General features: G+C 44.1%; 3 protein-coding genes across 4 annotated transcripts in view; 1 reads left to right on the top strand and 2 right to left on the bottom strand.

The window, feature by feature from the left end:
• Positions 1-4923, bottom strand: part of LOC148673672 (lysosome membrane protein 2-like) — a 37557-nt gene extending 32634 nt beyond the window's left edge. Inside the window, exon 1 of one of the 2 annotated variants that reach the window (XM_088630414.1) lies at positions 4256-4923. In XM_088630414.1, the coding sequence (XP_088486540.1) occupies positions 4256-4378 (123 nt within the window). In that variant the 5' untranslated portion in view covers positions 4379-4923. The remainder of the gene's footprint in view (positions 1-4255) is intronic. The other variant, XM_088630413.1, reaches the window with a different exon arrangement.
• A 13349-nt stretch (positions 4924-18272) lies between these two features.
• On the top strand, positions 18273-22185 carry LOC148673671 (liver-expressed antimicrobial peptide 2). Its single transcript, XM_088630412.1, has 3 exons — positions 18273-18544; positions 19295-19446; positions 21131-22185. Exons 1-3 carry the CDS (start codon positions 18476-18478, stop codon positions 21165-21167), a joined length of 258 nt encoding a protein of 85 aa, XP_088486538.1. The 5' UTR covers positions 18273-18475; the 3' UTR covers positions 21168-22185.
• A 1275-nt stretch (positions 22186-23460) lies between these two features.
• Positions 23461-25004, bottom strand: part of scarb2c (scavenger receptor class B, member 2c) — a 35023-nt gene continuing 33479 nt past the window's right edge. Inside the window, exon 12 of the mRNA XM_088630410.1 lies at positions 23461-24863. Coding sequence (XP_088486536.1) covers positions 24822-24863 — 42 coding nt within the window. The 3' untranslated portion in view covers positions 23461-24821. The remainder of the gene's footprint in view (positions 24864-25004) is intronic.

Below are 25004 nucleotides of genomic sequence, written 5' to 3'. Positions count from 1 at the left end.
GGACACAAACGGAGCAGCACCAATCAGAGAAAGTGACCAGAGGAAGACACAGCAGTAGCAGGCAGCCCACAGTGCATCAGCCGGGGCTCGATGCAGACCCTCATAAAGACACACGTTTGTGCACTACAGGGAAACAGGGCAATTCCACTATAAGAGGAGAAACCCCTTCTCTGCGTGGAGGAGCACTGACACTGAACAGAGTCCCGGGCTGGGCTGGGCTGAGAAAGCACTTCTGTCAGCAGTACTGTGCCGCACAGAGCTGCCAGCTGCATCCACTGCTGAATTCCTGGACTCAACAAGCAGCAAACAGGCTTGCCAGCATCCACTTCAAACCCAACGGAAACACTCGGAGTGCCCACTCGGAAACATTCAGGAGCCTAGTCATCCCGGAGGTGCAAAAGCACAGCCCATTTGGAGGGCAAACCCTGCACAACGGCACGATCTCGGAGACAGCGGCGGCCAGCTTGGTATCGGACAGACAAAACGTTTTCAAACGGATACTGCAAAGATGGCAAAAAAGGACTTGCATTAAAAATGCAAGCTCCAAGGATAATGGGAAATCGTCATAATTAAGTGAACATGAACTTCTTGCGATGGATACCAAAAAAGAAAATATAGCACCTTTTGTAAAGGTTGTTTGTCTCAATTTCTACCAAGTTATTTTCCTAAGGCACCTGCTAAACCAGGCCTTTATCTTTCTCTTACTGATACTTAACTCCGATGCATTACTTACTGACGAAAGCGGGGAAACAAACTAGCACTCACTCTTGAAACTGAGCTCGAAATGGAAAACCCTCTCTTCTGTTTGCAGACAAAACTACAAATCTGCTATAGAGTTTCAGTAACTATTTTATCAAGTGAAATAAACGAATAATAACTCATGTTAGATAATAGGGCAGCTATTCAACTTTTAACATGATGGTTAAAAAATGTGTTTTAATGTGCCCTTTAAGGCTTTGCCTTCCCAGTCTTGCACCACTCCCAGGAATATTGCCTGGCCCTTCTGGATCCATGTGCCAGGAATAGCAGCAAGCCTGATGCTCGCGATCTTGCCCAGTCCACAGTCTGAACACAGTTGGTTCACCTCAAGCAACAACCCCACCAATGTTGTGTGCTGTCTCTGTAACCATGTGGAGTTTTTCGGTTTTTAGGCCAGTGATTTTGTTTCTCTTCCCCCCTGTCAGCTGACCTTGTTCCGCAGCCCCCCTGCCTCTGCTACAGAAAACAAGTTGCACAAGTACAGGCTCAGAGGGCTGGAGCCTGTACACAATTCAGACGGTCAAATTCTATTAAAAAAACAAATCACTGATTCTAAGAAACGCCTCTCCCTGGTCTGGCACCCTGAAAAATGTAGGACCCAATTTCCAGCATCTACTTATTGAAACAGTGTTTATTGGCACCAGTCAGCAGGACGGAATGCTCTGGCTGTCCAGTTCCATTTAACCTTCAGTCCCAGCAACCAGACTGAAAAACAGGAAAGATGCAGAATCTCTAACAGGGATGTAAGATGCAGCAGGCAATTCGAATTTGCATATTCCATCTGTTATTCTAATTTTCTATTTGCCTTGTTGCTATTCATGCTTGTGAAACGGGGGATATTGTTATACGTGTGAATTGTATTATAATGAAGTATAAAAATGTTATGTTCTGCTGTACAACACAAACGATGGGTACGCCTTTAAAAGGCCAATAGTTTGAGTCTGTACGTGCTGAAAATACTTAACTCATCTTATACTGGTTTTCTGCCATGTATAAAACACAAACATGCTCTTTCATTTTAGTGTGTTCTCTCCTTAATTTTCATTAACATTCCTTAATTTTACTCGGGAACAGAAATGCTTTTGTAAAAAGGCACCAAACAAAACAGACCATTATCCCCTTAAAAGACGTGAATTGGAGTTATTCAAAACTGCACTACAGTATAACATGTAAAAGACTTGTTTGCTTTGCTGGGGTACACAATATTTCACTGAAAGAAAAAGCAGAAAGCCGGCTGTGCTTCGGCTCTTCAGAGGCACAATCGGCACCTTGTTTTCAGACGATGCAGGACTACGCAAAACATTTTAAGACTGGGAAGACTTTTTTAAACTGACCGCGGCTAACACCGTCCCGATCCGTTTTCTGGGCAAATTGTAACTCTTGTCAGGACACCTTTATCCAACTGCCCGGTACACAAAAGGAGCAAAGCGTATTGCGAATTGAATTAAACTCACTTAACGTTTTCCAGGCACAGTAAAGCTTTCAAAGTTAAACATTAACGACATGCTGGAAGAAATGTTCGTGGGGTACATTTGCACACAACCGAACAGCAGTGAACAGCCCACAGCCCACATCCCTGTCTGCGATCTTCACACACTGTTCCACTGCTGTGTGAGTGAGGCTGTAGTCTTGTAAGAGCTGATCACGCCTGTGCATTCAGCTCAGAGGAACTGCAGAATTTCGTCAACACAGGGCACCCAGTCCCAGCACCCAGTTTCATTGAGAAGCAATTTCATTGAGCAGGGACACACGCCGAACCCTCCAGACACCGCTCCGGGGTTGAGCCTGCCTGCTACAGCGGCAGTGAGCACAGCCTCATTCAGTACCGGGCGTACTGGGACAGCTGGTTTTAAAACCGCCTGTACGATGAGAAACCCGCAGCGCCCAGCACAGACCTCGCACGAAGATCTCCTCTCACCCAGAGGCCAATTTAAATCAAAATCTGTACATCGAAGTGAGACGGGTCCCCCGCCCGCAGCTGGTAAGCATTCATCATGAACACCTGCTTCTGCACATACTCCCACGCAGTGCGGCAGGTCCGGGTCCCGGCGTCTCCACACAGCTCTCATTTCACATTATCCGTCACATTTCTGTGTCAGAAACACCAGTTCCTAGCGACTGCTGGAGACTCTTGCACTTGCTGGAGAACGTGAAAGCAACTCCTGACTGATCGGGAGAGATCGATCAGTTCTGCAAAGCTTTGTATACAGTAGCACCGGTTCAGTGGGTGACTACCCCTCCTGAATCCCCGAGATTTACCCCCTTTCTTTTTTTTGTCTTCGCCTGGATCCGTTTTGGAACCACCCTCCATAATATTCGGAAACAATGTAAAAGTGGCAGGTAAGCGCGTCGTGTAGCGTGGAGTGTAACCCCACCGGCATTTCAGCCTCCTCCACATCACATACGGTATTTCCTTACAATACAAAACGGAGGCTATCTTATGACAGCTACTGTAGCAACAAAAGATTGACACGGACAGTCTCGGGTTCAAAATCTCCCTCCTCAGGCCGAGACAGGCAGCGAACTGCGGGATAAGCGGACACTGAGGCTTCAGGCTATCCAGGGCTGAAAGCCCGTTTATTCCCTCGGCCAAGGACGGGGCCGGCAAACGCCAGGGTGCAAGAAACTGCAAATATTTCAGAGGGACTCCCGTGCTCCCAATGCTTTGAGACCCCCTCACCCACCCACCCCACCCCCCAAAGGCTTTGTGACTGGGAAAGGGGTTTAACGGGCGAATGCGCCCCGCCGGCGAAAACACGACATCGTCTCATTTTCAAACGGGTGTGTGTGTGTGTGTGTCCAAGGCGTTGTTGTCCTCCGCGCCGTAACGAAGGCGTCAAGCGGTCACGGCAGGGGGGGACGGCGGTCATGATTTAGTCATCCCCCCCCCCCAAACCTGGAAACCCTCAGCGGTCGGACCGCGGGGGACTTTCATCCGCTCAGCCCAGGTCTGTGGCGCTGGACATGCACGGAGACACAACCCCGGGTTCGCCGCGGTGAAACTTTTCACGAACCAGAACCGCCGAACCGGCCCAAACGCAGGACCTACACGGGACCGGCGCTGCTGCTGATGCTGCTGCTCCCCAAAGTGAAGCCAATTCAGGTCGCCTTCCCCTCAGGTCACTGCGTCCACCTTCGGCGTCTCGGATCGCGAAGACGGTCTCCGATCAGCCCTATCCGTCCAAAGCCGTCTCGAATTAAAAACCCAGATAGACCCGACGATAATGACACCCTGCACCGGCAGCGGCTCCCTGCCCCGCCGGTTAATTGGCTAATTGAGCGGTTACAGCGAGACCCAGGCGTGAGGCAAGCAAAGATGCAGAGGCAAATCTTTGAAAACGGGGTCATGAAAGAGGCGAGCCAAGTCCTGACCCGCACGGCAATTAATCGGCGGGGCTCGTCAGAAACAGCTGCCCGTACAGTAGTACCCCTGGAGGATCTCACACAGCGAAATCGCAAATGACCTCGCAAATGAAGAGAAATACTTTTTTCCTACCTTCTTCAGCCGGTTGAAAATGATGGTCGGAAAGACCTGAGCCACGACCAGGGCGATTCCCACGATCAGCAGGTGAGCGCAGATAATGCCGGTGCCGTAAATGGCACAGGACCTCCTCGTCATGACTGCAGGTAGCGCTCAGGCAGGGCAGGCGAAAGGCTGAATGAAAAACTGCCCCGTCCGCTTCGCTCGTCCTCTCCGTTGTTGGTTTTTTTTTGTGTGAGTGTGTGCGTGTCGTGTGCGATCTCTTCCCCGCAACCACGCTCGTCGGCTCTCCTTCTCCGGAAAAGTTCGCCGGCGCTGCTCGTCGAAGTTGTGTTCAAATTTCCCCCTCCCCAAGTGTGGTCTTTAGGGCAGGGAGGAAAGAAGAAGAAGAAGAAGAAAGAAAAAAAAAGACCCGCAAAAGCCTTCTGCCGGTCCAAACGGGAGCTCTCGTCGCTGCTGCTGCTGCTGGTGCTGCTGCTTGTGGAGTGGTGTAGCGGTGTGCAGCGGACACAAGCTCCGGCGGAGCAGGGCAGGGCGACCACGCCGGCGGGGTAACGGTGACTGACTGACTGTCTGACTGCGCCGCCTCCGCCGCCGCCTGCAGTGCAGCCGGGCGCTTGGCACGAGGAGTGGAGGGGCGGCTCTGCGCGAGGCGGTGTGGCTCCGCGAGCGGGGAGCGAGACGAGGAGGCGGAGCGCGCGCGCGGCGGAGAGGGGGCTGATGGAGCCGATTTGCGGTTGAAGTCGCTTCGCTTGGCCACGGGGTTGTGGTTGGGTTTTTTTTGGGGGGGGGTGGGGAGGAGAGGTAAAAGTATGGACGAGCTTTTTAAGAGCTGCTGGGTTGCCGGCCCCTACGATTTAAGGCGTTCCGAGCCACACCACAGCGTGAAAGGGGGAGGTTACAGGGTGCGTTCGTGCTTCAAACATTCAAATAAGATGATGGTGATGATGATGATGATGGGGGAGGTCGGGCAACTAACGCGCTGGGCAGGCAGTCGGGTTATGAAAATGTCTTTCTTCCCGCCGTGCCGGTGCACTGCCAGGGGTCTGCAGATCGTTAGCGCGCTGAATTCAAGAGAAATGGAAGTGTACCCGGTCCTGGGTGCGAGCAGTTCGGCTTCTGACTGGGGCGGAAGGACCTGGGCGCTTCTCACCACGCGTGGCGAAGATGGGCAAGAGAGCGCTCGGTACCGCTCTTTAAAAAATCAAAACCGTTACAAAAATCCGTCATCATCGATTGCTGGTCATTATGACAACCTCTTTTGAACAGAGTTATAGAGATGCATGTATTTCTATCAGTGACACTCTACACCTACAGTTAGAGCAGCGCCTTCAATGCTTTATTCATTTTTCCCCCCAATCTACCCCCCTAGTTGATCCCCACGCTGAAACCGAGTGTGTATCCAAGGCATTCTTAAAAAAAAAATACATCCATTACAAATCCTTATCTTCCCGAGTAGTTGTTGTTTTGTTTTGTTTTAAACTCTCGGTGGCCGGTGCTCTCTGCCCTGTGTGGAGAATGAGACGAACATGAACATGAAACTAACGGAATACAGACAGCGGTACTCTAGGGGAAAACTGTATGACTTGTTTCTGTGAAGACTTTGACGTCTTGCGTTCTGACACCCCCCTGTTCCGCTATCCGGCCCCCCTCCCCTAAAAAAAAAAAATACCTTTAAATACATTCAGCTCACGAATCATGTGCCTGAAATCAACATAGGCCGAGGGGCGGGGCCACGCCCGTTGCCTCGGCAGCCCGCGATCTGATTGGTCGGCGCCCGCACGGACCACCGCTCGAGTCCCCCTCCTGCCCGGCCGCGATTGGCGCGACGCGACGGCGAATATGATCGACTGATTTCGGGGCGGGTTTACCGATAAGCGGAATTAAAGGGTGGTCTACCGTTATCCGTGTGCGTCTGTCGCTGTGTGTGTGTCTGTGTTGGGTTTTTTTTCCCCTTTTTTCTGTATTTTTTTTTGTTCTGCTGTTCTTCAGGCGGGGTGCTTTGGGATGGAAATGATGTGCAGTTAGGCAGAGTGAGCGGGCGTTGCCTTGGCTGATAACTCTCTAGATGAACAGAACCGTTCAATTTCCCATATTACTGGAAAAAGCTGTTAAGACATGAACTACACCTCTAGAACAAACCTTTCAATGGAGGGAAAATTATATATATATACAGTATGACTTACTCTTTAAACCCTGAAGCTGTGTTGCCCAGCCTGTTTAATGTTTAGAAGCAGAAACACATTTAAAAAAAAAAGTTCAAACTGGGCAAACACCTGACTGAAGATGTTTAATGTAGACGAGTGCAGAATATGACAGTAATTCTGATACTTAAATAAAATGTGGAAAATGCAGAGGCTCCAATAAACTACACATAAAACAAAGATTTAGGCGTTTCTGTCGGTATTATCTACATCTGTCTAAGCTTTGTAAGGACTCAGTAAACAAGGAAAAACAAAATGTTAACGCAAAACAAGGGATATTATGTTAAAATTGTACAATCCACTAGAGAGACTTTCATTTAGATAACTGAGCCCACGTTTGGACACCAGGTTTCAGAAATATATTGCCCCTCTGGAAAGATTTTGGAGAAGAGCCGCCAGCTGCATGCTTAGGCTTAAGGGAGTGTCCCACACTTAACAGCCCAAACCCGGGGCCGCTGATGCAAATCTTCAAAAATCCCCAAAAGGCACGGAGTCAAGGCAAGTGGACGTCTTCAGGGTCAACATGGACACAGGGAGATGGGAGCCACAGGACCCTTGTGAAAAATCAGGAAGTGGGGCTCTACACAAAGGATTGTGGGATGCATGGCGAAGGATTGTGGGATGTACTGCTGTTGACGCCGACACCCTGGAAACCGCTGGTGAGATGGGTCGCTGAACTACCAAGCAATGGCCTGGATGGGGCTCCGCTCACTGGCAGCTGTTCTTCTGTGTGACCCCCAAACTACATTGTCGGAGGCGCTGAACCAGACAAGCTAAAAAGCTTGTAGATCTATGGTTTGGCAAAGAGAATGTAGACCTGGGAGTCAGTTAGACTCCCATTTTGTCAGCATAAGCTGGTTATGTTCTGCGTGATGGCAGGTGGTGATGACAGAGAAAAACTCTTCATCTGTTCATCCGGTTATATAATCTTCTTAATGTACATGTTGCGATGAAGAGAATCTTACACGGGGGAGTCCAAAAAGGAGATGATTTTTAAAATCTTACTGTTCTAAACACAGTTGTGTGCTATATTTCTACCCTGCCGAGGGGCAAACACGCTGTTTTGGAAAGGTAAAAAGTCTGTCCAAAGCATTTTTGATGCATCTGCGTCAGGAGAAAGATCTCAGTAGACCCCCAGACTGCACAGGGGGGTCAGGCCACAGCAAAAACTATCAAGACAGATGATCACTTTCACGGTTTGTATTTGGACCACAGATATATATACAGTTTATATCACCCGATGTACCACTAATCTTTAGCCCTTAATTAAGGAGGTTGCAGTGTTGAAATGAAATCCCTTGGATTTGGATGCAATTGCTTCATTTTCTTTCCCTCTAAATAAGCACTGCCGCTTCTAATGATGGTTAATCTGCACTGTTCTGATAAAAAGAAACCACTTTCCACACTCAGGAATGCTTAGATAAAGAGCTGTCCTGTTCCCCTGCTTGTCAGCTCCCTGAGGTAGGCTGTTGCCTGGCATGTCCTTTACCAGCGGGGGAGCTCTTATCGTCTGACAGAAGAACCTAACAATCGAATTATCGTGGTCTTGTGGTGAAGCACCGACTTCGGGTTTTTTTGAATGAAGCGAATGCTGCCGTGACACACAGCAGCAGCCCTTCGCCGGCCTCCGCCCATCCGAACCACCCGCCTCCATCCCTCCGCTCGACTCCCGGCAGCTCTCCGAATGCGGGGGGCAGGAACGGCTGCGTTCTGTTTGTTTCTGATCCCTGACGCCAACCACAGACCTGCTCATCAGCACCCCACCCTGCAGTATCAGGAAGATCAGCAGCTGTGTGACGCCTCCCCCAGCTCCCTACTCACTCACTCACACACACACACACACACACACACACACACACACTGTATATCTCCTCCCAGCTCCCTGCCTTTCCCTATTCCACTCGGATTAAGCTCACAATGCCTGTTTTGTAGAAGTTATTTTTCTAAAAGAATTGGATCAAATATAGTAACTAATACACGTTAGAGAGAAGGAACAAGTAATGGGTTTATTCTATGCTGAAAGGAGAAGAAAACACAACAGCTGCGGAGCCTTCTTCAGGTGTGAGAGGGACACACAGACAGGGAGAGAAGCTTGGGGTCAGAGCACAGGGTCAGCCATTTATACGGCGCCCCTGGAGGAGTCTGGGTCCACTGCCGGCCACAGGATACAAACCGGCAACCTTCCAGCCACAGGCACAGATCCTTAGCCACAGAGCCACCACACACAGCGGACCCAAGCCACTGAGTCTGGCATCCGAAAAGCACAAAACTTTGCTTCGTCCAACATTAATGTCAGTGAAATGCTTTCTTTTATGTGTAGTATCTTGGGTTTCTTACACAGTGGAACAGCAGTACATACAGTAACATATTCCAGTACTTGCTGTTAAACTTCAAGGTTTCTAGAAGAAATTCTAGATGCAGACTGTGCATTTTTTTAAAATCATATGCTGTAATCATCATTGAGACATCTATTTTTTGCTCACTGAATCTTAGCTCTGATTGCTCTTTGTCAAGCAGTCTGCAACACTTGGCGTGCAGCGAGAAACTGCTAACCAATAAAAAAATCTCATAGCTACCCATAACCTCTTTTTCAATCTGCGACTGAAAGAAACTGCTTGACTCAGCCCAGCACTCAGGGAGATAGAAGATGAAACAAGGGGGTTGGTTTGCTGTTGGTACCTCAAGAGAAGCAACTAGAAATGTGTCTCTGAAAGAGAAAGCCGGGATGTTTAATTTGAATAATTTTGCTTTCTTTAATTTCATTATTTGCTATTTTTTTTTAAAAAGCAATCGCATTTCTTTTTTTAGATAACTGAGACTGCACCTATTAGCTAGCAGCTGCATGAACAGTAGCTCTATCCCCCTGCAGCTCACAACTGGCAGCCCACTGGAGCTCAGCAGGTGTGAGCCTGGCCAGCACCTGGATGGGAGACCTCCTGGGAAAGCTAAGGTTGCTGCTGGAAGAGGTGTTAGGGGGGCCAGCAGGGGGCGCTCACCCTGCAGTCTGTGGGAGTCCTAATGCCCCAGTAAAGTGAGGGGAATACTATACTCTAAAAAAGGCCTCGTCCTTCGGGTGAGATGTAAAACTGAGAACCTGACTCTCTGTGGGCATTAAAAATCCCAAGGTGTTTCTTGAAAAGAATAGGATGTTACTCTGGTGTCCTGGTCAAATTTCCCTCTGGACTTTACCAATCATGGCTGCCTAAAAGTTCCTGTCTATGAACTGGCTTCATCACTCTGTTCTCCTCCCCACTGAGAGCTGATGTGTGGCGAGCGGACTGACATTGGTGGTGGTGGAGGGGAGTCCCCATTACCTGTGAAGCCCTTTGAGCGGAGAGTCCAGAAAAGCGCTATATAAATGTAAGGAATTATTCATTTTGATTATTTTTTTTATCATACAATCCATCCATCTTGCACAAAGCAGGATACACCCTAGATGGGATGCCAGTTCATCACAGGGCACACATTCACACCAGAACCTGTTTTCCCAGAAGTCAATTAACCTTCTAGTATGTTCTTGGACTGTGGGAAGAACCTAAAGCACCCAGTGGAAAACCCGCATGAACAAAGCAAGAACGTGCTGTACAAACTCCACCCAGGTAGAACCCCAGCTCTAGGAGTGAACCCAGCGCCCCAGCACTGTACAGCCACAAAGTTAACCACTGTGCCTCCATGACGGCCATCCTGAAGTCCATCTCTGTAAAATATGTTTCCTGAGGTGACTGAGGATATTGTTCATCTTTGATTTCTGTTTTGTTAAAGTACAGTGGAAGTTCTGTTTAAATTGAAAGGCAATTTGTGTTACTCATGCCATTGTTCTCTTAATTATGTTAGGTCTTGCTTAGAAACCTGAATACATTTTACAGGATTTAAAGAAATCTGACCTTTGGGAAACTTTAGGTGTGGGAAACCTAAATCCCAACCACTTACTGAATATCTCTACAAGGGAAAGCCCCAACTTGTTATGTGATATGTGAGGTCAACCCAGACTAGTCAAAGTTTAACGGGTAGGTGGGAATTCTTACTTTTTAAAACATATTCCTAACAAATGCATAAATGTTTTCATACAATTAATGTTGGTCAGAGGTTTTACATTCAGAGATCTGAAAACAGAATTGTTAGACTATAATTATAACTGAAAATTGAGTTCACGAGTTCACAAGAAAAAACATTATTAGGCAATCATTATTATCTCGCTGTATATGAAATAAGTAGTGCTGATTTGTGTCCGATGTATAATATCTTTATTAAGGTCTTGCGGTGGTCTTAATATCATTTTACACATACAATTACTAGCTAAAACTATTGAGGTATATGGCTTTCTTTGACACAAGAAAATAAAAGCTAGTAAATACCAGCATCATAGCTGTTATGCAAATAAATTGTTCTGCAATTCAAATTTGTTTCTTGGTCATTGTACAGCTTTAACAATTTCAGTTTTTCTCAGTGTTACAATATCATTGAATGTCGAACCAAATATTCCTCTCTTTATCTCATCTTTCAGCATTACATTTCTGGATTCAACACAAAGCTTTTCTAAAAACATATAAAGGGACATTTTTCTTATTGCTCTTCAGTGAACACTTTCAGAATCTGGATAACGCACTCCCTTCATTTAAACTTTTACTTAATGGGAGTTTGTAAGATGGATTGTGAAAGATAATGATTGCTTTGTGACAGCACTGTGATCGAGTGGCACAGCTATGCGAATGGGCTTTAGTTTATTCAGACGTTGCATCAAGCAGCCCAACAAAATGTGGTGCCAAAGTGTTAGATAAATACCCCCAATGTGTGTATTCTTCAGTTGTTGTTTCAAGAAGACGTGGGTCAGTGTGAACCCGATGAATACCTGCAGTTTCTGCCCTTTTTTAGGTATATACTAAGAACAAAACAGTTCAAGATCCCCCTTCCAGAATACAGCTAAGTAAACGGAAACTTTTTTTATATCCCAGTAAAATAAAGTATAAACTGTAATTTATTTATGTTTTGGCTAGGGTCCTTACGGCTTTAATAGAAGTGAATTTAATCAAATCCAGTTTTCCACTCACACTTCACTGTGCAAATCAGGAAAAAAAAAAGTCATTTGTGGACACATGCTACAGGCTCCCAGACCTTTCTGTAGCTACTAAGGGATCTGTCAAGAGCAGTTTCGGTGAAGTCTTTCAGCCTGTTTACTCTGAAAATCCAGATGACACCTATATCGCTTACGGTCCATAAGGTTAAAAGCCCAATCTGAGCTCTTAATAGTGTGATTGCTCCCAGGAAACAGACCGTCCCTGCGTTCATCTGTGTTGTCACCGCGTCTTGCCTGCTAGTTCACAAACTCAATCTCTCCGCTCAGAGAATCATCTCTCAGTCCAATAATTCCCATGATACCACATGTTTTCCATAGTTAACGATACACGGCAGTGGTTAAACATGTAAATGGAGCCAGGTTGAAAACCAGTTTCTGAAGAAAAGTAATGTTGTGCAACACGTCCACTGTACAGTTCATCTCCCATCCCATGCCACTATTTTCTTTCCCTGAGCTCTTAACCATGAACAGCTCCCACACACGGAAACTGAAATATGCATTTAGCCACTAGTCCCCCCAAGGCAAGAACATTTTCTCCGTAAGGTCTTCACACAGAAGGTGCCACTCAAGCCACATTCTACACGCAATAATCTTACAGCTGTCAAAGCCATTTAGCGAAGTACCCTGATTCCCTGGGTCTGGGGAACATCAAGGAAAGCCATGTGGATGAAAATCCTGTTCTGCTGACAGTTGTTTACACTCCAAACCACAGTGGAGCGAGATCTGAGCAAACAGCAGAAATGCAAATCCCAAGCATAACTCAATTTCACACTCGTGAAGAGACAGAGTTAACTCTGGAGCTAGTTGAGTTCACTGGTACTACTGTACATACAGGAGACACTACATCTACATTTTAAAAGACATATTTTTAAAGTACAATTTCTTTTTTCCCGTATATTAAAGAAAACAAATAGGTCCAGATAGCACAGGGGTTCGACCGCAGGGCCATAGCACAAGGGCACTTTTATTGAGCCAGAATATGAACTGCCTTGCTCTGGCCTGTGAGCACAGCTGTATCAGCTCCCCATAGTAAACAACTTGGAGTGAAACAGCAAAGTCACGATAATGTGATAGTGTCTACAGACCTTCTCCCTCGCTGGGCTGTTTCCTGTTTTCCTTTCTTTTCACAGCCATGGCTGGGACTTCGTTTCTGGCTTTAAGACCCCCTTTCTTTTTAACTTTGACTGTTGCAAAAATATCAAGGAATCTTTTTTAAGAGCCCGTGCTTTGTGTTCTGTAAAAAAAAACACTTGGCTTCTGTTTTTGTTTGGTGAAATAATATTGTTTTGTGGGGTGAGCATGTTGACAATGTGGGCGTTGCTGTGTACATATGATACAGTCTTTAACAAGGTGAATCGGTTCTGGCTGCATTAAAAGTGAGAACCTAAGAAACATAAGTTAGCAGCCAATTGATCCAAGGATCTTTCCCAACCCTCCTTACAATCCTTGAAATAAGCCAAGGCTCCGTCTTCAACGTGGCCAGCTAGTTCCATACTCCCACAACCCTTTGTGTAAAGAATTACCTCCTATTCATGGTTTTAAATGTGTTTGTCTGTAGTTTCCACATGTGTCCTCTGGTTTGTATTTGTATGCTGATTGCTGATTGCTTGATTGCTGATTTTGAAGAAGTCCATTGAGTTGTCTGTGTTAACGCCTGTGAGAATTTTGAATATAGTTCTTGGGTCAGCTCCCCTCATAGCCCTCTCTGCTGAAGACTAAAATCATTTATTACCTTTCATTTATTTCTGTCACTATAGTACAATAACCCTGATCCAACCTACCAGTATGAAAGGGTGCTGCTCTCCAGTCTTTGACAGCTCAAACTGAATTGTGCTTGGGCTTTTCTTACATACTGTAGGAGTGTAAATTCAGTTACTCTTCAAAATGTACTGCCAAAAAACCAAAGAAGGATTAATGAAATTGTTGCAGGAAAAATGATAGCACTTCTTGACTGCCCTTCTCTTTTCAAAGGACTCTCCAACTATACAATTTTGGATGTGATCCCTCATTTAAAAGATTGTTTTTTAATTTGCAATAATGATTGTTCAATAGTTTCTGCTCAGGTCTGCTGACTCAGTGAATTAGGCACTGCGGTGATATAAAGATATGCATTAAGCAATCTGGGCAGTCACACTGTCTGCAGCTGATCGCTTTCTGTACCTCATTCATTCTGCTTGATTTTATTTTTTTCCCTGGGTAGTTGTGCTGTTACCACCATTAAGAAGCAAGTGACTAGAGAACAAAAGGTGTGGTCAGTGCAAGATAAAACATCTGTGTTGAAGTCAGGCGTTGTGTGGGATTTTCAGATCTGGGGACTACAGACTGTTCTGCAGTTCTCCGGGCTGGAAGTCTGCAAACTGAAGCCCTCTGCTGTCTGGAACTGGAAACTCTGGTTCAGCTGCAGCCTTGTTTCAGTTGCAGGACCTTCTTTCAGATCCCTCAGAAAACCCCCTTTTTTTGACGAGCACCTTCTTGAACATACACACCATCTACAATGACATCATAAACTGATGATAGAAAAGGGGATTTCCTCATTTCAGCTCTTTCGTCTCACTTTCACGGCTGATACGTACAACCCTGAAATGACTATTAAAAGTCACAAGACTGATGCCAAAGGGTAGGGAGTGATACAAACACTTCTGACTTCCTTTTGCAGTACTTGTATGATGACAAGTAAGGGCATTAAGGACAGACAAAAGCAAATATACAGTAGATCAAGCATACAGAGGTGCTGAAGTTCATGGTGACCCCTTGAAGCCTAAACTTAGCCCATTCTTAAATTTATCCCTTAAATACGATCTTAACTTTTGGATTAGAATTAGAATTAAAATATGAACAGAGGTATGTGAGACCTGGGCATAAAGCAGGAGTAGTGCGGAGGTCTGGTGCAATGCTCATTTATGGTATATTTGAGACAGCTTTAATGTCAGGTTTGGGCTAGGGTAAGGTGTTGCTTTGTCTCTGAAATACAGCACAAGCACTCTAAGCAGACATTTAGTCCACTTTTTTCTATCAGTAGCACTAGCCTTCATCATTAACCTCACACCAATTTCAAGACAAAATAACTGATGAACATCAATATTAAACTTTTTCCACTCCTACTTCACAACCTGTGATTTGTAATCTTGGCTCTGAATCTAGGACTAACCCATGCTCAGAGTCCGGTTTTTATGTGTTTAAACACCCAGTCTAACCCCCCAATTCCTTCTGACTTTGTATAGTTAAGCCCAACACTAGGTGAACCATGTTCCAGACTCGAAGCATCAAAAAATGAGCAAATTCCAGTAACTCCCTCACTCTAACCCCTGTTCTTGGACTAATCCTAATCTTAGGGGCTACAACTCTGTCCTTATTCTTATTTGGTAAACATCAACCTCGATCTGAAATTCTTCATGCCAGTAACCTTACAGTTAATTCTTAACCTCTTAACCTCAGTGAGGAAATAGACACTTGCCATTAATCTAATTTCAAGAATTATCCCAGAGTTCCTCATCATGGCCATGTTGAAATAGACAGCACATTCATACCCAAGCCCAATCAAAAACCTTACTGATAATCCGGAAAATCTCGTTATCTAATGTATAACTGCAGTTTGCTTGTGGCCTGACTCTGAACTCAAAATAGTGTAACAGTTCCTCAAGAATTTTTTTTTTCATGGATCCATAAAATATTACCAATTATTTCCCATTATTTTCCCAAAACACACAGAGAATTCCTCACTAATACCTTTAAACAGGTCTCAGATGTGAGGTGTTGAAGTAACATATCATGTGAGATACAGTATGTTACTATTCTATAGATTATAACACGACTACATCCACCCATGTTGGCAAGTTGTATATTTCTCACATATACTGTACTGTACTAGACTGGCATGTTAAAAGTTTACTCTCTCTAGTCAGTGGTTGCACTGCCCTCTATGGGAAATGTTAGAGAAAATCTGCATGGTTGTTTTTAGTTCAAGTTCAAGTTTATTTGTCATTCCAGCCAAATACAAGTATACAATGGAATGAAATATAATTCCTTCTGGTCCACGGTGCAAATACAGACAAGACACTGACATAAACAATGATTACTAATATTAGTAAATAAAACTAATAATACTAATATTAGTTTGTAAGATCGTACAAACTAAGACAGTGTACACCAAAACAGAGGCAGTGTACACAGGGTATATACATAGTGCAATTTAACCATTACAGAATAGTACAAAAAATACATCACACAATTTATACTGAACACTGGGGGAGTTTAAACCTTGTTTCTGGAATTGGAGTGGGTGCAAGTAGGTTCCAGGGTGTTTAGAAGCCTGACAGCCTGCGGGGAAAAAGCTGTTACAGAATCTGGTGGATCTCCTGTAGCCCGTATACTGGTGTCCTCTATTCTTCATCCATCTTTTCCGTCAAGGTGTCGGGGAACTGAGGATACCCGCAGTGAATTATACTACTATTTTTTTCCAGTACATGCTGTAATTGAGGAGGTTTGCATAGAGCAGTTAGAAAATGGAGGGTTGGACGAATACAATCTACTGTAAAAACAGAACTTCACAAAAACTGATCTGAAGCTTCCCCAGTGTTCCTGCTCGCTGTTATTACAATCCGTTTCATACTGACCTTTTAGGATCTGAATGGCTTTTAATTGCAAACAGACAGATTGTCACGAGCCAGGATGCTACAGTCTTTTTCTCAACCCTGGGCTAATTATGTGTATTGCCTCCTCATTCCTTTTCAGCTAGTTCTCTGTGCTCAGAAGGCCTGGCAGTAAACTAATGTTCTGGAGTACAGCACTCGTCAGTGCTGTGTTGGCTGAGAAAGCACTGAAGGCAAATAACTAACTTTTCTTTTTTAACTTGAATTTTCACTCACTCAGTAACACGTGACCTTTACCTGTGCTGTGTGCCTTCCTTCATCTCCAAATGAAAATGAACTCTAAGAGACTCACACACGCATTTTCTTTCTACACCGGATCATACCGTCTGAACGTCATAATGCTGGTAAGGATACGATAACATAGACTGCCCAGGGTTGAAGACTTTCACCTAAGGAAGTGGAATGTTGCAATGCTATTGCATCAACAGTATTATGGTTTTGAGATATTATTGGAAAGACAACTAGTGACTGAACTTTAACTTTCCAAACAGGAAAAATATACTCAGGTCTGTTAAGACCTTGATTTTAAAAGATATGCCCGTGCAAAAGTTTTAGAAGTTTTTTTTTTTCATTTCAGTGCAGCTGAAGAAAGTGAATTATATGAACAGCTGGCACATTGTTGCTTAATTATGGCACATGGTCCATGGTCAGTCAGGGGAGTGGGTGACACTGGCCAGATGGGATTCTAACCAGGCAGGAACAACTGTGACGCAATTTTAATCTTCTGTCCAGATCAAGGTTCTGATTAAAGAGACGAATGAGCTGAAGGTTATCCACAAATTCCTAGTGGGCTTCCCAGTCATGTGAATACTCCTTCATCTTTTGAAGCAACGCAGTATTTTCTGCAAATCACATGAGTAAATGCTTCCATTTACAAAGTATAACTCTCGGGACAGAGAGGAGGCCAGGCCTGAAGGAATTTCCCTGGTGACGCTGGGACTTGGGAAGAGGGATATCCTTAGCTGTCTGTCACTGGAAGTCCGTGAAATTCGATCAAATGTTTAGAAAGTGGCAAGCTGTACACCCACTCCTGTTGATGCTGAGGCTGTGGGCTGGGAGTTTCCCCATTTGTAAAAGCCCCCTTGATCAATTAGGCCCAAGGAAAGGCAGTTCATTTATCAATGGCTGGGATTAAACAGAATTCAGAAGACCCTCAGGCTCTCATAGGAACATAATTAATGTTATTAAACAAGAGGAAGTCATTTGGATCTCATCCAGTCTTTTTTTTTAAAGAAGCCAGGGAATCAGCCTCATCCACGTACTGTAGCTGTAAGCTGTATACTGTACATGTACTGTAACTAGGTACTGGACCTTGTTCCATACTCAACCTTCCTAGAGCCCTTTCAATAGAGCAGTGCCTCCTGAATGCACTTCCACCTAGTTTCCACTTGTGTCCCCTGGTTCATGTTTCACTTTCCATTCTGAAGAGATCTGCTGGGTCTTTTCTGATCAAGATTAGGACATTGCAGTACCCTCTGACAGCTTCTCCTTAAGCCTCAGAACATACCTGGTTGCTCTCCTCTGGTTGGACTCCAGAGGAGCAATATGTTTTCTGTAACATGGTAACAGAACTGTATTCTACAAGAAGCCTTACTGGTGTAAGAACATAATGCCTTTGTACCTGGGGCAACTGATGATGACTTAAAGACTGACTGAGACTGAGAGGTACGTATTACAGACCCACGGTTGAGTCTGCAGCCTGGGTGCAGCCTGTGAATCAAGCAGTCTTCTCCTCAAGGGGCCTGAACAGTCAATAAATCAGAAGTTATTGTGGAATCCGTGAGGTGTGCTTTTTATGCAAATTCATTTTTGCCTCCAAATGTGCATGGAGGCTCTGCCCCATGTGTTTGCCAGCACGTCACTGTCTTCTTTCACGTGTTCCCGTCAGATTAGCTTTGTGCAAAGGAAAAGAACGACTCGTTATCTTTACTGTTCCCATAAAGTAGCATTACACTGCAGCACATGTATCTGAAGTAAATCCAGTCATGTTTCAGACTTTGTCCCAAACAGTCATTTCTGTCACGGATGCTGTGTTCGAATAAGACAGTTATCGGATGAAAGTATGAGAACCCTCATACTCTTTACGTGAGGCATGGGAAAGGTCTCTCAGCCACAGAACACGTGGAATCACACTATTTTCGGTGGTTAAAAGGGTGCCCTTTGTACGCTATCTGTCAGACTTCACTCTGTTGCTCATTGACCTTCACTACTGATATCAGAAGATAATCATTTCTAATATAAAGCCAGGCAGCACTCCGGAGTGTGTTCATTTCACATTATCCTCAAGACAGCCTTCACAACACAAGCAATGATGAGGACACTACTTAGCAAAATCTTTGCCGTGACCTTAATTATGTCACTGCTCTGTGGCATTCAGGTAAGTCCGCCAACTGGGCTCTCGTTAAATGTCTTATCAGTATTGCACATCAACGTGTGGATATACTACATATATTTACAAGTTACTGGCCGATACTTGTCAGGCCAAAGCTCAACTCTATTAGATGTATACTCTGTGGTCTATTGTATACTTAACAAACAAAACATCACGGACCATCTTCTTGACATTCAAGGCGTTCATTTTTCTAAAAACGATTTTGACAGAACGGCAGCGAGATAAAAGTGGTGTGTATACTTTCATGTAATTCTGGAGGAGTGCGGATTGCACTGCAGCTTCTTCCTCCAGTTTGAACAATGTCTTCATGCCAGTGTAGGAGCTTGGGACTCACAAGGGGAAGGTTATAGTTTGAAATTTCAGGCCGAGCACGGCTGTGTTGTCCTTGAGAGAGGTACAGTGCTTCACTCCGATGGCTGTAGTAAAACGCCCTGTTGCGCAAACTGATACAAACGTCAGCCAAATAAAATTAGTACCAGATATTCACTACTTTGTAGCCCTGAAAAGCTGAAGGATGTTTCAAGAAAGGTTATTTCTTCTCACTAGATTTCCGTCGTCCCTTTGTGGAAAAACTTGACATTAGGAGCTAATTGGCGAGACAGATCAAGGAATAACAGTTTTTTATTCATTTTAATTTTTTCACCTAAAGGAAGTTGGGCAAAAGCTTGGCTATTTGTGTTATTAGCGTGCAAGCGCGGCACACAGACAGAGGGTGACGGTCCCTGATTTTCTCAGGTCCAGGCTGCTCCGCTTGAAGAGGGGGAGATTCGTGGCGCTTACGAGCTGGTGCACCGGGCGAAGCGATCCATGCTGTGGCGCTGGATCACGCTGAGGCCTGTGGGTGCCTCCTGCAGAGATCACTCGGAATGTGGCACCAACTTCTGCAAGTAAGTGCTGCCCACATGATGTTCACACTGGACGCCAAGCACGTCAGATTAACTGATTTCCATCCAAAAAGACGACGCATTTAATTTCTATAAACTAAAACACGTAGTCTGTTGAAACCCGTTTTAGTTAAAGGGGGGTGAAAAAGAAAAGAAAATGAAGGTGAAGTTACTGTTTGTTTTACCTGCATGCATGAAGATACACATGACAAATTTGTTGTTGTTTTTACTTTACCCATAAAAAACTATTGAGTCTGCAAATGCCGTTCTGGGTGATTTGTATGAGAAGATGCATTTAAATAAGTTCCCGTGTCTGAAGATCGTATGAACCAGAAAATAAGCATTTATCTACTTCATTATACTGTATACTCTATATTTATCACTAATAGTAGTGGTATAAATCATAGTTAAAAAATACACTATTAGAATGTATAAAATTATAGAAACTGTGTGAAAATGACTCTGGCCAATTTTGTTCTGTCTGACTGTTTTTTTAACAAACTCCTCAAGGTCCACCATGTCCACAAAGTAATAAAAGGGTATTTGTCTCAGATATAAATCTCACTTTAGTTTAAAGTTCGTGACTGAGAGCAGAAGTCAGTTTTATCTACCTGCCAGGAAACATGGGCCTGATTAAGCAAATCTCCCGATATATTCCAATATCTCTGCTCTTTACTGTTGTTTATTCCTAGTACATCAAGAACTAAGAGTCCAATTATGTTGGCCTGCTTAAAACACCACACAGTTTGTCAGATTTTCTTTTTATACCGAATTAGCCAGGACCCTCTGTACACATTTGAAACGAAGGAAGAATTTTCAGCGACAGCAAATCTAATCTATAAAAATAACTAGAATTATACACTGTACACTGAGAGTGGGTGTGGAAAAGCAGAGCAGTGCAGATGGCTCCAACAGTTTAAGGACTTTTAAGGTGCTGTTGGTTTAGAAACCCTTAAGACCTGCTGTACTACTGCCCTCCAGGACTGGAGTTGGACACTTGTGCCCCAAGGGGTTATGGTAGGCGGCTGTGTTTGCTTTCAGACGACCAGACCTCAGGGAAAAGGTTCACCCCTGACTTACCCCACCTGAGCTCACTGCACTGTCTGCCACAGGGGAGTCCAGTCCTGGTCCCGCTGGGCCAGTGTCTCTACAGGCTTCCGGTACCAGCCGGCTCTTAACAAGCCAGACCAGCTGGTCATGGGCTTAAATGAGCCAGTTTCCCAGCTTCTCCCGGGCCAGCTCTTCGTGTGCTGCTGCGATAACAAGCCTTCGAAATCCAGCAGACACACTGGCCCTGCAGGTCCAGGACTGAACGCAAGAGCTTCGCGCAAGAAGAGAAATGAAAAATACTGTACGCTGAGAGGAAATACTGCCGGTGGTTTCCAGATCTGCCAATGCACTCAAGATAAATGTTCTAGGTCACTGATATTCTAGACTTACATTGGGCCTTGCCTGACAGTGTCAGCCAGGTGAGCTGTATTGAGTACGAAGCGTGAGGCCTGGCGATAACTGAGCTCACACTTGAACGCTTGCTTCACTCTTCAGAGAAACGCTACTTTTTTGGCAGGTTCTTCTTCTGAGGTTTAATGATCACATGGCCCCCAGTTCTGCCTGGAACACCCTGCGCCCTCCACATCAATGTTTCTTTCCGTTTCCAACTCTTTTGTCCTTCTGTTTTTCCTTGTAGGAACCAGTCTTGTGCATTCCGGGTTTACTCATCCTAGAGAGACGGAGAAAGCTCCCCACCCTGACTGGACCTGTTATTGAGGGAAAACGACCAAACATCCACCTCCCAATCCGGCCGGTTTAGAGGAGCTTCAGTAGCCTGTGTCCTGGGATCCGAAAAAACTTGGGGAAGTTACAACGTGGTCACGAAGAGCTAGCCCTTTTCAGAAATCTAAACGAATATGTAGCACAGGCTTCATGTGGGCAAAACACAATATACGCTTTTAAAATGAATAACCAATTCATGGTCAAGTGACCATCAAAGATTGTACATTTCCAATAATCACAATGTCAAAACCAAAGAACAGATTTTCCCATGTATCCATGAGACGTTAAACGAGTTTCTACGCTGTACTTTACAATGTAATAAACCAAGATGTTCGAACTATATATTAATGTTTTGTTAATACACAACTATGCTAAGTTTGTTATGCAGTTGTCATGAAGTACAGTAGGCCAGTGTTTGGGGTATTTGTAAGTATGAATTTTGACTCAGAACAAGTATCATATACTAAATATACTTAGTATCATATACTGTACTAAATCTGGAAGCTAACATGAAGTTTTCCACTGTTGGACTGAGGCCATTTAAGGTTTTGCCTCATCTTATTAAAGATATGGTTAAACATGTCAATGTACAATTAAGTCTTGAAATAATGATTTTATCAAACCTCCAACCTTAAAGTGCTTACAAGATTAGTCCATTTTGGAAACTGAATTCAGTGTACTGTACAGAACAAAATCTTAATTTGTTCAAAGAAATGCTGAAAAATTACAAGTGCATCATTATTGTCTTTTCTATTTATTTTTGAATACAGTGTTTTGTTTCCAAAGCATGACTGCACACAGAATGTTAGGAGAAAAATGGGGGAAAAAACGTTTTATTATTGTTTGTTACAGTGATAGTGCAACTATTTTTTTATTGTAAAACAGATTGACAAAATATTTAGACAATAAAAAGGAAAAAAGAAACATTCTGTACTGAATTGAAAGAAATAAAACATCAGTTGTGAGAAATGCGTTCCTGTGACTTGTACTGCTCACATACAGCTACTCTTCACAATGGTTATCACCTACTTAACACAGTACATTCAGCCCCAACCTTAAACCAACAGTATAACCTACTGTACCACACTGACGAGACTGGCAGAAAAATCTGGGCTTTGCAGAGGCTGATAAAAAGAGAGATTGTTACAAAAGAAGTTTATGCTGTTCATAAGGTCTCTACTCAGTATGAAATCTGTTATTGCACAAATGGTCTAGGTGTCAAAGTACAGCTACAGCTCTTAAAAAGTTTATAAACAGAACGACGGCATCAACTCACGCCTGGACTCTGAGACAAGGTGACCTTTTCCTTTGGAAACTAATACAATTCGTATCGCCGTCCAACTTTACGAGGCGGGCATCCCATCAATAAAAAAAAAGTAGGTATTCTGTGACATGGCAACTATAGCTGAAGCATAGAGGTAATGCAATGTGCCACACAAGCAGTTTTCCATTGCTTAGTCATCTGATCACACATGGTCCCAAAGCACGTACAGCGTTGTTTCATCACACAGACGAACCCAAGCCTCTCTGATGCCCCCACTCCAGTTTTCCTCTTCTCAGTTTGATTGCACACCCATAAAAATCGTGAAAGAGAGAAGCAACACCCTGCCCTACTGCTCCTGCCCCAGAAAGATCAAAAGGAGCTTTCTCAGCAGGTCCCGGCATTTCTGATTTTCTGGGGTAAATACAAGCATTCTGGCGTCTACACATCGGCCTGAGAGAGGATCAGGAGGGGCTTTTTTGTTTCACCTGGAACAGATTTTGGAGCAGAGAGGAACCCATGTTAATCATGGTGTGGTTTTGGAAGATTCTACTGTACAGAAGGGAAATAATCACTGTATATAACTACATCCCTAAGTAGTTCAAAGTATTCATTGTCCTTGAGTACAGGCTGTTATGTCATTATCATTTATTATTATTTAAAAGGTTATAGCTGGGATCCTGGTAGATTGCAAACACCTCTCTTCAGCTTCAAAAACTACTGCTGTTCATCTCAAACAAATGCACAACCGCAGGCACATAATGTACATCAGTTGCTCAACTGCAGGAGCTGAAAGCCAGTTAAAGGGGCTCTGAGATCAGTGATCAGCATCACCTGCGCACCGTGCTGATGAGACACACCCAGGGGCTAAAGTGGAGCAGCTCACCGTGTTTCAGAATGTTTGTGTTTTTTATCGGGGAAAAGACTTGGCAGAAAAGGCAAGTGTAAAAGGAAGTTACGCAATGAAAAACAAACACCAAAACAAAACGAAGATGCTGTATTTAAATTGCACACCTATAACAGATTATTACATACACACATGCAAACAGGATACAGGTGATAGTTTTTTATTTGGGGCAAACAGACATTTATTATATGTTAAAGTGAAGTGTTTTTATACAAGTAGCTGTCTTACTCCAACTTCAGCAAACAAAAAGGCACTTCAGCTTAATCTTTAGGTCCTAATGTGACTCTCGTTACGTCCTCAATGAGAATTCTGAGGTGCACATACCGTGCTCTAAAATCACACCCATTTTTTTTTACATAAGCTATAATCCTTTGTTTCACTGACCCATCAGCCCTGCAGTTTACTGGATCTCTTGAGCAGTTTAAATAAAAAGCGACCAACATCTCCACTGCTGTCATATCAGTTCATATTATAATATTATTATAGTGCAAACACATACAGCGCTTTTTAATACATTAAGAACAATAAAAGTATTTTTCTCTATCTTTGGGTTACGGTCATTGAATAAGTTCAGTAATGACACATGTGCATGAAATTCATCTGGACCTTTCTAAGGCGTTCTGAAATAAAAGCAAATACACACGCTCGGTGGTCCTTCATCGTTGTTCCCAATCTTTCCATCTACTCTGAAACTCCGAAAAGTAAAAAAAAAAAAAACACCTCACTCTTGGTTTTGTGTTTACTGCGTTCATTGGCTGATGGAGACTTTTCATGTCACAGCTCAAGCTTTATCAATGAGCCTGAACTGAGCTCACCAGAGAGTGACAAGTGTAAAATTATGGGCTGCTTCACTGTGCTCTAAAGGTGGCATGGCTGGCAGCTCAATAAATACGGTCATCAAAAACAAGGAGATACACAGTACGAGCAACAGGGGCATGGGCTATGCTTTTTAACAGTAGGAATTGCATTGTCAGAATGGAGTGGTTTCATGCATTAGCGTGGTCACTGGAAGAGTTATGGTTAATACAGCCCAATACTGCCTGAATTGGCTTAGGAGGTTTAGGTTAAATATCGCAAATGTACAGTATGTTACTGGGCAGTCCAAAGACTGGCAGCCCTGAGTTTAAAACCGGCACAGTAGTATCAGAGGAAACGATTTACTAAGCACACAAACCTAGCGGAGTTACTCAGCTGCTGCCTCCACACGAGATTCTGTAAAGATTCTGTAAAACTCTACAAACGATGCGGACAGGATCAACAGCTGTTCAATCAGAGATTCCACTCTGCAGACCCCCTGCCGAAGATCCGCTCAACATGCAATAAATATTAGCAGTTCTAAGAGCAGTAAAAAGAATGTGATTCTGGGGGATCGTGACGAGGAAGAGAATTCAGGCGTCCTTTCCATTGTCATCCGACTGTTCTCTTCGGACATCCGACTTAAGATGGCTGCAAAAGAGGCTGCCGTTCTGCCGCAGAGGACTGGACATGAAGAGAGGAGAAGAGGCAGAGTTAGTCTGGACAGTTCAAACCTGCATGTAAGGTAAAAGCACAGTACGTTTGCTATAATTATCTCCTACTATTTACTTACAGACTTACAGACAGAATTATTTTGATAATGTC

The sequence above is a fragment of the Lepisosteus platostomus genome, chromosome 4, assembly GCF_059453375.1.
Source record: "Lepisosteus platostomus isolate fLepPlt1 chromosome 4, fLepPlt1.hap1, whole genome shotgun sequence".
In the NCBI taxonomy this organism is placed as follows: Eukaryota; Metazoa; Chordata; class Actinopteri; order Semionotiformes; family Lepisosteidae; genus Lepisosteus; species Lepisosteus platostomus.
The sequence above is the reverse complement of the archived record's forward strand: the minus strand, read 5'-3'. Positions and strand labels throughout refer to the sequence as shown.